The 14,718-nt window shown below is 36.7% G+C and overlaps 1 protein-coding gene across 5 annotated transcripts in view; it reads left to right on the top strand.

Annotated features, from left to right (window-relative positions):
* PTPN3 (protein tyrosine phosphatase non-receptor type 3) overlaps positions 1–14,718 on the top strand; it is a 167,334-nt gene that overhangs the window by 77,331 nt on the left and 75,285 nt on the right. For 4 of the 5 annotated variants that reach the window (XM_058832834.1, XM_058832832.1, XM_058832836.1 and 1 more), the window contains exons 3-7: positions 3,070–3,177; positions 3,323–3,380; positions 4,463–4,541; positions 5,887–5,931; positions 6,856–6,908. In XM_058832834.1, coding sequence (XP_058688817.1) covers positions 3,070–3,177; positions 3,323–3,380; positions 4,463–4,541; positions 5,887–5,931; positions 6,856–6,908 — 343 coding nt within the window. The remainder of the gene's footprint in view (positions 1–3,069; positions 3,178–3,322; positions 3,381–4,462; positions 4,542–5,886; positions 5,932–6,855; positions 6,909–14,718) is intronic. The other variant, XM_058832835.1, reaches the window with a different exon arrangement.

The following is a 14,718-nucleotide window of genomic DNA, read 5'->3' as shown; positions in this document are numbered from 1 at the left end:
CTAAAAATTAGCAGAAGAATCTGTCCTCTATGGTCTTGTCTTGCCCCATTTCTAATTGAACCTGATATTCCTGAACACCTTCTTTCATCAAAGTATCTATCCCATCCCCTGTAATTACTGCTTTTGATCATAATAAAACTTTAGGAACTCATATAGGTGCTGCCAAAAGTGCACACCATAGGTGCACAATTAGGCTTCTGCATTGTGCAGGTGTCATAATGACACTTGGAAGTGTTAAAACTTTCTGATTATAAAAACCCAGCCCTAGGGAAATGAGTATGGTCAGTGCTGATGAGTTGACTCATGTCAGGAGATGTGTATTATTTCAGAGGGTGGCATGTGCTCTTGTGTACACATATGGATAATTTCTGATGGATGAATCTCAGTCTTCATGGTGGAGGCAATGCCACTGATGGTGCTGGGCAGAGCTACCTGGCAGGCACATGGTGCTGTGGCTTTGTGTGACAAGGAATGCATGGTTGTATGGCCCTTACTTGTCACTGACAGTTGAGTTTCTAAGCTGGATTTTAAGCCTATGCTATTTCAGAAAAAGTGGGATTTGATCAATGCTGTGGTTTGGCTGTGCCAGCAGCCTGTTTGAAAAGTGTGGGGTGGGAATGTGCAGCTGGGGTAGAAGGAGAACACAAAAGTGCTGCTCTTCATGGCCACACAGCCTGTGTGGACACACATTTATTGTGAAATCTCAGCTGTTTTCTCTGGAAGTTAAATAAGATGGGAGACTGCTGCAGAGGAAAAGGTAGTCTCAATAGTAGAGTTGCCTACATTGTTTTCTCCACATGTGACTTAACTTCAGAAAAATGAGCACAGCTTTTCACAGGAGGCTAACAGCCTGATGTGGTAACACTGAGCATTCAAGTCAGAGATGACCTGGCTAGGAGTTTTGAAAATGCTGGCTCATATTCCGTCCTCCAAAATAAGATAAGCCAAGTGGGTGCCCTTTGCTTGAAATTTTGTTTTTCTTCTCCCATCTTTTTAAATAGGAAGAATGCTCCTATGAGATAAGGGAAGTCTATAGAATATGTTGCTGTTTAAAGCACTCAGTCACAACAGTGTTGTACTCTATTAGAAAATAATAAAAATCTGAAGTCTTCTGAAAGGACTTACTGGGCTGTTCTATTATAAAAAAAGTTTAAGCAAATAATTGAATTGGCTTTTAAGTGAACACTCTTACATACTGAGCAAGTGGCTTGTTCATTAAGTCCTTTGCTTCAAGAGATTATTTTCAAAAAATCAAGAAATTTTCTTAAGAAATCAGACAATAATAAAACCAGAGAAGAATTTTAAAGAAGTTTGTTGAAAGATAAAGTGCTTTTCTTTTGCAGATCAAATAATTTTCCTCTGAGTTTTTTGTTTGTTTGGTTTGGGGTTTTTTGGGTTGGGTTTTTTATGTGTGCAGATATTTCTGCTTTTAAGAGACATTTGGAAAAATCTTAAACTAATTAGGAAACTTTGTTTTCTTTGATTTTTCATTTTTTTCAATAAAAAAAGCAAACTGGCATGATTTTTTTTCTCTGTCCAGCAATTCTGTGTATAAAAATCTAGAGCTAAGATGCCATACCGCTCTGCACTCACCAAATACCATTGCAGGCAAAACAGACTGAGCTTGGAGATAATCACTGAGTTTACTACAAAGAAAATCAGAGCAGGATGAGAAGTAAAATAAGTCTTAAAAACATGTTTCCACCACTCATTCCTCCTTCTTAGGCTCTGCCTACTCCCCTGCAGTGGCACAGGGAGGCAAGGAATGGGGATTTTGGTCAGTTTGCCACAGCTGGTTTCTTCTGCTGCTCAGGAAGAAGAGTCCTTCCCCTGCTCCACCATGAGGTCCTTCCCACTGGAGACAGTTCTCCACAGATTTCTTCAATGGGCTTCCTATAGGCCACAGTTCACAAATTGCTGCAATATGGATCACTTTTCCCTGAGGTGCAATCCTTCAGGGTCACAGGTTCTACCAGCAAACCTGCTCCAGTGTGGGTTTATCTCTTCATGGGTCTGCAGGTCCCTGCCAGGAGCCTGTTCCACCACTGGCTTCTCTTTGATTCACAGCTTCCTTTCAAGCATCCACCTGCTCTGGCATGGGATCCTCCACAGGCTGCAGGTGGATCTCTGGCTGTCTTGTGGGACTCTATGGGCTGCAGGGACAGAGCTGCTTCACCATGCAGGGGAATCTCTGCACTGGTGCCTCCCTGGTACCAAAATCTAGCCACACAAACCCCATACAGCAAGCTTTCTACTACTTATTAGCATATTTAAGATTGCAATCTTTTGGGGGGTTTGTTTATTTTCTTTCCGTGTTCGGTGGGTTTTTTTATAGAATCAGTTCACAGTGTCCATTGACAGAAGTTGGTTAATCTGTTGTCAAGAACGCCATGCCATGGAGATTCTTTTTTGGTTTGGAGGAAATTATACCAGCCTTAGACTTCTGATCTCTGCTGCCTGCTTGGTACCGTGTTGCACCAGTTCTGTGATTCCTGTCAAGGGGGACATCTAGGCAGAAAATGGGATGGCTGGATGGAAGCATGAGGACACTGAGGGGGAGGTGAGAGTGCAGGCTGAAGTATGGGATCTTATGGCTGGATCACAGGATCCCTCTCTATTTTTTCCCCATCCTAGTGTATACTTTGTCTTTTATTAGCTGATGTGGAAGCACATTGTGCTGCTTTGTGGTGACAGCAGGGGCCAGAGCAGCCCCACATGTCTGCAAGCCATCCCTGCAGGCTGCCACTCCACAGAAGGTCATTGCTCCCACAGTGGGTAAGGGAGGGGTGACCTGCTTAAAATTAATTTGCTGCACCCACATCAGGAACTGGAATATATGTCTGTTCATATTAGGAAATTTCATATGCCTAAAGTATTTTGGGAAGAAACCCAAACCTTTATCAGAATAAAGTTCTTATTGCTGAAAAACTTCAAACTGATGAATCAGCAGCTATTTTCATTCATGAATTACATTAGGGAAAAAACCCAAATCAAATTAATTTCAATTAATTGGTTCTTAAAATGTATAAGTGTTGCAGAGTTTCACTTCTAAACTTTTCTTGTTTTCAGAAACAAGACACTGGACAAATTTTGTTGGATATGACCTATAATCAGCTGGGTGTGACAGAGAAGGAATATTTTGGTTTACAGCAAAATGAGAATTCAGTAGATTCACCTGTAAGTATAGTAAATAAAAAAAGTGTGTGCATGTATATGTGTGTATAAATATGTACACATGCATGTATACACACATATTCATGCACACACATGCATATGAATAAACAATATTTATATTTGCAAATATTTTTAATCCATCTAATAGTTTTTCATTTCACAGCGATGGCTTGAACCAAGCAAACCTATTAGGAAACAGTTAAAAGGTAAGATTTGTTTTTACTATCTTGATTGTAACTTTGTGGTTCTGTTTTTCTATGTTATGACTAGAATAAATGCATATTGTCCAGATGGTAGATTTTTCTTCAAGATCAAGTCTTGTGTCTGCAAGTCATTTCAGCAGAATTCTACTTCTCCTTACTCCTACTTGGGTGGAAATAAGACCCAAGTAGGGTCTAAGATCGTTATCTTTGATGCTATAATAGCAGATAAACCTGGTTTCTGAGCAGTATTAGACATGCTTAGATGGCCATGAAAGCAATAGTCATATTGTGGTGCCAGTGAATTCCTCCTGAGAGGGAAGCAAAGGAAAAGGGGTTTTGATTGAGGGAGGCATAGCCAGTTTTGTGTATAGATTCTGGCAATTTCTTGCCACACGTACAATAAGAAACCCCAAATTTATGCATTTTTATTAAAAAACAACGAACCAGAAAAACAATGCCACACAGTTCCAGGTGCATTTGTTGTTCTAGTATGTCTTGTTTTGTACAGCTTTGGGTAACACAGACTGCTTACCAAGAAGGACAGGCAAGCTGGCATAACCCTGGCTGGAGCGCAGCTTAGGAGGCCGGAGTGGCACTGTCCCAGTTTGTGCTGTGTAACACTTGAGCTGTGTTTTTCAGCACTCTCGTTTCTACCTTGTGCTACAGATCATGCGTTTTTGTTTCAATTCATACACAAAAGTAGCATGTTGGACTTTTGTAATTTAATGTACTTATATGTAAGATAGAACTGAGCATTATCCCAGCTGAGACACCTTAAATATATTTAGTGCTTTTCTCCCTTCTAATACTTAGCAGGCAAAGGAAGCTCATTAATGCCTTTATGCACAGTAGCATATGCAAAGTACTTTAAATGAAAGCATTTCTATAGTTGACAGTATTTTCTTTTCAAAGTTGGTGTTGGGGCATCAGGAGGGACTTCTCATAGCTTCTTTTAGTTTCATGAAAAACATACATGAGATTTCTAAGTGGTTGTTCATGTAATTTTTCTGTAAAAATAGAAATGAAAATATTAGGCTCTTTCTGTTTTAAAGTAAAGATTGATTTGCTCTTCTAAAATATTGCAGGAGGTTTTCCCTGCACGCTTCATTTTCGTGTAAGGTTTTTTCTACCTGATCCTAACACACTTCAGCAAGAACAAACCAGGTAACTTCTGTTTGCTTCTATGAACTAAGAATGGGTCTTGCCCATGACTACAGCTTGGCAAATTATGCTTTATTACATAGATAACTTTGTATAATTTGGTATTGAATACATTTGGAATGGAGGGCTTGATGCCATGCTCATCATGAGGAGTTTCTGAGTAGTTCAGCTTACAGGATACAGCTGGAGTATAAGTTAGTACATAGACAGTAGGTGTTAAAAGTATGTTTATTTCCGTCTTGAATGTTTTTTGGAGTCTACATGCCCTGGGTCTGTCTATCTTAGACGTTTTGTATAAACACTGAGTCAGTTTTGAACATGTGTAGTAGATTTCATGCTGAGGGTGTGGAAGGGTGGGGTTTATTTTTTGGGGGGAAGGACAGATAACAGTTCTTGTTCTCTAGTTTGCCTTTTACTTGTAACATGCAAAGATGTATAATGCTTCAGTTTACTGTAGACTTCTAAAGTTTTGGTTTTTAACCTGAGTTTTTGGGGTGGTGGGATGCATGTAGTACAAGCAATTTTCAATTAATTTGTCACAAAATTTTAATTGAATACTTGTTTTGTTCAGTGCCTGTAATTTGGAATTTAGAATTTGAAGGCACACATTAATCTGGCTGTTAACCTGACATTTCTGTAGCGCTTTCATTGTTTGTTAATTTTAGTGACTTGGGAATATAAACAGTACAACATGTGAAATTATATTTCTTGTAGAAAATTTAGCTTTTGACCTGTTTTGGTATTTGTTAATCATTTAGTTTGAAGCTGTTCTGCAGTTTAAAACTGAAATTATTCAAAGATCTGCTCTTTAAGGTTCTTCACGTGCTCACTCTTCAGTATCACTATAAACTAACATTGTCAAAAACGCTAATAATACTCTTAGAGAATTGTTTAAGAGCTTTTTTGTCAGCATATGCTACTAGAGAAATGTCTCAACCTCCATTGAGTCTACCTCCTAGACAGGATCTCACAGTCAACCGTGATTGAGATTTGAGGTGTTTTGCCTTATTTTAGAAAAATTTCTTTTTCAAGTTGCATTCAAAATGAGTATTCCAGGGAGAAAAAGAGCCCAGTTCAGTAGCAGTGTTTTGGTTTTTGTAGTGTTAATTGCAACATTAATACTGTGGCCCTGGAGTTGCAGTAGAGACTGTCAAAGATCCTTAAAAATGTTGTGAGAGTAAGGGGTTATATATGATTGCATATTTGTAAATGCCACTAATATTTGTTCATCTGTTTGTATACTTTGCTGGGAAATCTAATGAAATAATATGAATATATGTAGATATTTAAATCATACCATTTAAAAATAAATGCACATTTGTTTCTTTTCCAAAAAAATCTTTTTTAGGCATTTATTCTTTCTGCAGTTGAAGACTGATATTGCAGAAGGAAGGTAATAAGAAGAATCTTCAATTTCTCTGTAATTCTTTTAAAAATAAATTTAAAAATCCTTTTGCCTGAGGGTATTGTTGCTGTAAAATTATCCCAATTATCCTATAAATATGCCTTGTGAAACATTGTTTTAAAGGAAAATCACATTGCCAGGCAATGTTACAAATTTTCTCATAGCTCACTTATTAAGAACAGTTTAGAGGTCTGTTGTGAATAAGCTGTAGGTGATGCATGTATCAACAGGCACGACATCAGCCAAAGGGATATTTATGCAAGGCTTGGTGTGCCAGGCATGGAATTCCAAATCTGGGCACTCACTACCTAGTGCAGTAATCAGGAGTAGCAAGGGGCAGTTCATGTTATCATTTCTCCTTATTTCAGGGTTATATTACCTGTATGGTGGGCATATACCCAGTGGTTTATTTGGCTGTGATTTCTGTGTGTTTGTACATAAAAAAAAAAAATAAAAATAAAAAGGAAAGCATTGTCCAAGTATTTTCTGCCAAATGTCAGTTGCCTAAAGGTGTTGGCTTTTTTCTATTATAGAGTCAGTTTTGGCCATAAGATCAGAGCTGTGTTTGTGCTTGGCATTTGAGTAATTTCAGTGTTTGTGTCTAGATTTAACTACACCAGAATTAAACTATTAAAGTAATATCCAGAGCCCCATAAAAATATCTTTTTCTTTCCTGAATAAACATCCAGTAAAAATCTGAGTATGTCCTTTTCTGATTAGTTACTTCCATTCACTTAACGAGCTGTTTAATATCCAGTTGTAATGTGCTTTAACAATCAAACTTAGTGAGAAAAAAATCAGATATTCTTTGAAGATAAATTAGTCTTCACATATCGAACTAATTGTGAGACAGTTTCAAGAAGACATGCATACAGCCTATGTTTAAATAAAATTATTTCCCCTCTTTTCCAGGTTGTCATGCCCCATTAATTCTGCTGTTGTCCTGGCATCATATGCAGTACAATGTGAGTATTAAACAACCATTATTTTGTTAATAAATTTATTTGACCAACTATTTTCTTGGCTGTTTGGCACTGAAAAGTCAGGAGAGATTTCTTATCTCTCTGTGCCGAGTATTCAGTATGCAGGTACAGGTTATTAAGGCGGCCTCCAGAGACAGTCTAAATATAAAAAGAATACTTTTCATGCCTGTCAAAAAAACAGTTGATACAAGAATAATTTTGCTATTTATGTGTGCTTCTGACTGCTGACAAAAAAGTCAGGTTTGCATTGTCAGTGGAAATAAAACTGTGAAACTTACTGTGTGTTACAATAGCTACGGGAATGCATTCCAAGGGAATAAGTAGTCATCTAGAGAACAGATAAGAGGAAGGTAAACTCATGATTAAGAAACTATAGTGTTCTTACACAATGTTTGTTTCGTGGAATTTGGTTTGTTGGTTATGTACAACTGGCCCTTTGCAATACATTTAAGGTGTCTGCATATAAGAATTTAGAACCTTCTCATCTGCCTTTGACTGGCAAAAAAAAATTTCAAACTATGATACTAGAAAAACATCTTCTGTAAGAAAACCATACTGGAGTCTGACAATGCCTCACAAACATCCTCAACAGACAGTGAAAAACAGCTGGAGGAAGACCTTTCTCATTAAACAAATAAAGAAAAATAAACAGGTTGAGGGTTTAGTGGAGTTTGCATATTTGTTAAAATAGTCAGGGGAAAGAATGTAAGAATAGTTGTCATTATTTGGCTGACTCTCATTTCTTTAATGGAAAGGCTAACAAGGCCCACAGAAACAATTGAGGTAATTTTTGTTTGAAATAAGAACCAAGCTAAAATAATTAAAGTGTGGTTTTCTAAGAAGAATGGGATAAACTTTTAGTATCTGGTGAAATCCTAAGAGTCTATGAAACATTTGCTTTTATGTTTAAGCATGTCATATGTTGCACCCTTTTATAAAATAAAACTAATCAGATTCAAGCTTCAGTAAAAACAGGTGAAATTTTCCATAGTATGTGGCAGTCCCAGTTTTGGAGCCAAAAGAAATGCATCCTGCTCTGGTATTTCTGAGGCCCAGTAATGGCACTTGAAGGCTGATACACTCTGCACCACTAGGATTGCTAAATGAACTATTGGTGATCTTATTGAGCTAAAGCTCAGAAATGAAGAATGCGAAGGTTCTACCACAAAGTGAAATTTATCATGCCAAATCTAGTGTATCCTAAATCCCAAAGCTGTTCCTGTTTCCCCTTCAGTTTTATGACTGCTCCCTTTTTAGTGCTTAAGCTAGGATACCACTAATACAGTAATCTGTACTAAAGGAAAATGATGGAAAGACAGTGAAGATTGTCAAAGAGTACGAGTGTGTTTTAATCATTGTCTTTCATGGTGGATTCTGGATTTTCCATTGAGCTACTTACCTGTTTTTTCTAACTTCTGATAGTGCTGTTTTTACCAGGTGGTGGGGATTTTTTTTTTGTTGTTTCTTTTTATTATTTAATTACAAAAAAAGCAGCACAAAAAACCCAAAAGTAGCCTTATTTTGCTATCTGATTTCCTTTCTGTTGCTGTTTTTATGACACTGATATTTATTCTCTGCATTGGTAAGGAAAGATTTCATTATTAGAATGATTAATAGAATTAATAGAATAGATTTCATTAATGGTATGACATATTCCCTTAATGTTGTTTTTTGTTTTTTTTTTACCTAGAGGTGATGACATAGGAAAGACATTTAAGACATTTTTGAAATCAAGGGTTTCGGTCTCCTTACTGAGTCACGTTTGCTATGTCCTGTCAATTGAAATAGTTTTAAGTAGTTTTCTATTAGTGTTTTAATTTCTAGTTATACTTAGTAAGGAGAGCTGAAGTTCTTGGTATGAGGTAGCTGCTTATCCATTGTCCGAGGTTGCCATGAATCAGGTCTACCTGAGCTATTTACTGCCACTTCTTGGCGGCTTTCAGGCTGCTCTCTCCTTTTGTAGCTTCCCTTGTATGCAGCAGGGGAAATCCTTGGTGTCTGACAAACCTGTGGGTTGTTTATTTAAAAGGTGTAGCAGTTGTTGCTGATGGGACGGCTGAATCAGATCTCTTTCATAGTGTATGAAGTCTGGTGTTTGATATTTCTGCTCTTGCTTAACTGAAGTTTTTCCGTGTCCTGGTTTAATAGTTGGCCCTCAGAGGTTTTGTCTGAGTTTTGCAAGGGGATAATTTTTTATTGTATCTGCTGGGATGCTGTAATGCCCTTTGCACAGGCTTTTGGTTCTGAAATAAAGCTCTGAAATGTCCCTCTGCCCTGCTGCAGCACACCTCACGTTGCCTGGTGGGGCCAAGTTACAGGGGAATGCAAGTGGGTGTGAATACTGTGAATAACATGTGACTGAACCTCATTACGAACATAGTTCAAACACTTGAAGAATAAGTTGTTAGTGTATTATCAGGAATGTGCTTTGTGACAGAACAGTCAGTAGATTTTGAATTTATTTTTTTTTTAAGAAGAACTTAAGGTACATTTCAGATAATTTCACCATTGTGAAGCTGAAAGGATACACTCATACTGAAAAATCTTAATGATAAATCGTGTTTTTACTAGTCTAAAATGGGAAAGTTGTACTGTCTATAAAACCAAGTAAGGATACCCATACAGTACAACTATTCCTTTTTTTTTAAATTTCAAATGTCACAAAGCTGACTTAGCACCACTTGTTTTCTATCACTTCATATTGCGAATTGCCATTTCCAGGCCATTGTTTAAGTGCCCAGTTACTGGTATGTAAGAAGTCCCATGGGTTTCATGAGAATATGCTCTTATGTTTATAAATCTATTGGTGACTTGGGACTTGAATCTGAAGTACAACAATAAAGCCAGCAAAGATGTTATGAATGTTTCTAAGCATTTGTTTGTTACTGAGCATTAGTTGCTCTTTTCTCCTGTGGTACTGCTTCTCTCAGCCCTGCTTTGAGAATCCCGAGTCATCACTAGCACACTGCTATATGTCTTTGGGACTTCGTTTAGAAAGGGGTTGACTGGTTGCTAGGGATTCAAATGGACTTTAACCTCTTATAAGGGACGGAAGGGTGATGATGATGAAGAGTCGAGGAAGCTGAACTTACTGTGAAAGTCTCTCAGGAACTGGGAATAACAGAGGTAGAATTTTGGGAATGCCAGAAGATTGATATCCCAGAGGTATAGGTGGGCTATAAGACTTAGAGAAACATCAACAGCAGCTCCATAGAGAGGCCTGACTCTTTCTTCTAACTTGCCTTCATTTTGCCCCACTTTATTGAAGTTAGGTTGACCCCTCAGACTTCCTAGTTTATGGAGACCTCTCTCTTTTCATGGTTAGCATTTGGACATTTTTCTGTGTGTGCTCCCCACCCATGCTTTCTTGAAGTGAAATAGTATTCAGAAGGACATCTCATGTAAGCTGAGAGATTTGTTTACAGATCAGCCAGGTTTCTCCTTCTTTCCAGGGCATCTTTAACCCTTGTACCGTAGAATCAAAATCAGACTGGATTAATAGAGAGAACTTTGGGCTAAATTTCAAGTGTTTGAAATTAGTTACTAGTATGTTGGGTAGTCTGAGGATTGTGTGCATGTCACATCTGTTCTTAGGAAGCTTGCATCAGTGCTGCGCCTGTCATCAGCAGTTCCAGTGTTATCTGCGTTATGGTGATGAAACACCCAATACAAGAATCAGCTTGGAGAGTTTAATTGAAAATACATTCCCATTTCCTTTCATGTGGTTCATTGAATTCTAGATTGCTGCTCCTGAGCTTGCTAGCATCTCTGTACAACAGATCTTCTAAGAGTGTTCTGCTCTTTTGGGCTGGTTTGCATTAATTATATTTTACAATTGTGTTAGGCACTTCAGGAGATAATTGCTTCAAATATTGTTTATGTGTTGGTCTTCCATTAAGCCACAAATAATTTTTTTAACTGTAACACTTCTAAACAAAGTGCAATCTCCAGAGCAAGAACCCCAGCTTGGGTTGCTGTGCTGTAGCTAAGGAGCTGACTTTCTGCAGTGCCTCATAGACTTGATGCTATTCTTCTGTATTTGTAAGTTGGATGAAACTATTAAATATTTTTGTGTAGCATAACTAAAAAGGGGGAAAGAAGAGTTTCCCAAGGTCAAGGTCCATGTAACACAGTATTACACTCATGATAGCAGCCTGGAGTTGCACCAGGAAAGGTTTATGTTCTCTATTAGGAAAAATTTCTTCTCTAAAAGCATAGTCAGGCTTTGGAAGAGGCTGTCCAGGTAAGTGGTGGAGTCATCATCACAGGAGGTATTTAAAAAATGTGTAGATGTGTCATGGAGGGATATGGTTTAGTGGTGGGGTTGGTGGTGCTGGGTTAAGGGTTGGGTTCAATGATCTTAGAGGTCTTGTCCAACCTAAATGACTTTTTGATTCTAAGATGAGTAGTGGTGAATGCTGAGAAATAACATGTATGGCAGAGGATCAGATGTATTGGTTTGACAAAGCTTTACAATGTTTTGGGAATATAACTATATTGATAAGTATTCCTTTAAGTTTTTTATCCCAATACTTTCTCAAAATGAATACTCTTTGGACTTGGGATTATACTTTTCCCAATAGTTTTCTTGATTGTATCTGTATGGTTTCTGAAGTATGTGTTGTATTTGAGATGCGGAAACAGCAACTCAGTATAATTTATAGCTTCTAATTTGTTTCATCCTTTTCCTTGTGATATTTTTTTGTGTTGCTGTTTAATTGTGTCTGGGTTTTGAGCTACTGATTTTTATTTTTCAGTTCTTTTATTAAAGGGCATTACAATGGCTGGCTCATTTTTCATTCTGGAGTGGTAAATAACTTGGAGACTACCATTGTGCATGCATAGTTTTCTTTTTTTTTTTTTTTTCCTCTACAAATGTTCCTTTGTTTTTATTAATGCCTAATTTCTCATTCTGTCTTACCACAAAATGGCCAGCTGTTATAAGTGGTCATAAGCAGCTATTTACAGTTGTGCCTAGGCTGAACATTTTGTCAGGGCTCTTGAGTGTGAAGCATTATTTCCTTTTACAAAACAAGTTAGTTTTAACTCCCATGATAGTTAGTTCTACTTGTCCTGTAGGGCCATCACAATTACTTAGGGGCTGAGTGGGTTAGTGTTCATGTTCACATCCTTGTTTGGATACATGTTCCACTTGTTGAAACGCCTTTCCTTCTCTCAGCTTTCACTTCTGTGGATTTTGGTCCTTTAAGAATTTCTCTCTGAAAATAATTTTCAACATGGTGTCATTTTGCTCATTTCAGTGTACTTTTTAGTCTGTCTTTAATAAGTGTCTACATTTTCATGTTGGTTCTTTGAATTCTGCAGATTGTTTTCTACTTCCAGAAACATTTTAATACTTTTTATATTTTTGTATAAAAAATTTTTGAATAATTTGTAATTACTGTTGAGAAACAGTTTGTGCTAGGAAGTTCATCTTTCTTCTGTTCTCGTTTTGTTCCAAGAAGCAATCACTTAGAATTTCTGAACTGATTAAACTGTCTAGAATTAGTGTATTTTCTTTTTGTACCTCAGTGTTCATATGAAGATAAATTAATCATTAGCCGTTAATACTACATTTCACCCTCATCTCAGTAATGTGAGTCATTATTGCTGTCCTGATTTGGAGACCAGTCATGTGATCCTAACTATGTTTTAATCCTGGACTACAGTTTCATACCTGAGGATTTTTACAATTTATGTGCAATACTCTTCCTGTGGTTTGTTTATTCTGTTCCCCTGGGAACCTGATATTTATATGTAATTTTCCTTTTTTTTAAAAGGGCAATTCAATTCACTTTTGTGCTTTATTCGTGTTAACTAAAGTATTACAATCGCAAAAAAGTTACAAATTCAGTATGAAACCGCTTAATTCTTTTCTGGTGTAGACTTCTCAGGTCTATAGAAAGTTGATATTAAACCAGTTTCTAAAGACTAGCTTTTGTAGGCATTCCTTTGAGTCAGTTTGTCCGTATGAACTATAACTGATTTCTCATCATGGTTAGCCAATGAGCCATTTATACATTTCCCTTCTTGCATCTGAAGTTACTTGAAATGCCCATGTGCAGAAATAGATTCTGGTGCTATTACTTTGCATGCAATTTTTTTATTATTATTTGCAAGCTAAGTCTGTAGAATTGGTGAACAGTGTTATCTGCACCTTGAAGGATATCTGAACAAATGGCTTTTGAAAAAAGTATGAAAAATATATGGCTTATTTAGCCTTCAATAAGGCATAGACAGATCCTATGCTCTGTAAACATGTATCTCAAGACTTGTGTTTCAAGCACTTATGGCTCTTATTTTATTGAAAGTTTGTAGAACTAGTTTTCTGTCATGTTAACATGGCTATTTGGCTATTGAACTGTTCTTTTACTAAAAATTAAAAAATAAATATCCTCTTTTTGTTGAATATGGCCTTCTAAATGAATGGTCCATCACTTTCCTTTTTTAAAGTGTTTCATATTAGATGTATAACTCTAAAATACAACATTCTGATATTCAAATATCAGGGATTTTGTTGTTTTTTGACTTGTCCTTGGTTCCACTTTCCCTCATTTGGCACTATACTGTTTGGCAGTTATAATAAATTAAAGGGCAACAGTAGTCTAGAATGGAGAAAGTTTCTGCTCTGATCATGAGTCAGCAGATACTAACTCAGTGAAGAGAAAGTTAGTTAGAGTATAAAAATAATAATATTTTAACCTATGTCAGGAGAAACTCAGATTAGAAATATGTCTTTAATATTTCCTGCCCTTCTGCTCTCTTCTGGAGAAATCCAGTGAAGAGGGAGAAGCATAATAGGTTATTATTCTTGCCGATGTCTCAATATGTCCTAACTATTTTTCCTACTTAGATAATTGAATCTTACACAAGATCATTAGTCTTGCAAGATGTTTCTCTTCTACTGTAACAGCTGGCTAGGGAGTTGGAGAAGCTAATTGCTCCCCTTGTTGGCATGGCCTCAGGTAGCTAATAGCAAGAGGGGAAAAAAAACAGTAGCCTATTTAGAAGATTAGAAAGAATACCTCATAATGAATGAAGGAATAACAGTTGTCCCCTTTAAAGAAGGTAAAATTATAGTAAAAATATCTTTTCCTGCTGCAAAGAAAATTGAAGTAGAAAACTACGTTATCTTATTTCTGGCAATCTGGTCTTTTCCCTTTGGCAAGACTGGAATTCAAACTGGCTGCAACAAACATTAAAGATGTAGATTGTTTCATAGAAAGGATGGGTTGTGTAAATGACTAGTAAAGGAAAGGATCCTCACTCAACTACTGTAATTGTGAAATTGTGAGTTTTATTTTACTCTGTTATTAGTAAACTACTTAGTTCTGAAAGTTCCTAATTTTTGCTTTTATTGTCATTGCCTTAGAGTTAGCACTGGCAGGCTTGGACTTTTGTCAATATATGGCTATTCCTAAAAATCATTTCAGTTTCTTATGATACTTCTACATCTTCTGTCTTGGTTGGCTTGGGGTTTTTTTGTTTTGGTTTGTTTTTTCTCATTCTTGGTTTTTTGTTCTTCAGATAAATTATATAGTAATGTTCAAATATGTGTTTTGGCTCTCCTGGTAAATATTTAGTCCTTTGCCTGCTATTTGCTAATTAATTTAAATCTTAGGCTACCTTTAAAAAGAAATAACTAAGTGTACAAGAACATTTGCATTCAAAGTAAATTAGTTACTCTTTATCATTCCCTTTTTTATTGAAATATTTCTCTTGATGCTGACAATTAGGTGTGCAGCTACATTAGCTTTTGACTGCATTTCCCTGGAAATTGTCTTGATTCATT

Source organism: Poecile atricapillus, chromosome 2 (genome assembly GCF_030490865.1).
Source record: "Poecile atricapillus isolate bPoeAtr1 chromosome 2, bPoeAtr1.hap1, whole genome shotgun sequence".
NCBI lineage: Eukaryota > Metazoa > Chordata > Aves > Passeriformes > Paridae > Poecile > Poecile atricapillus.
Note: the sequence above shows the minus strand (reverse complement) of the source record. Positions and strands in the feature narration are given on the sequence as shown.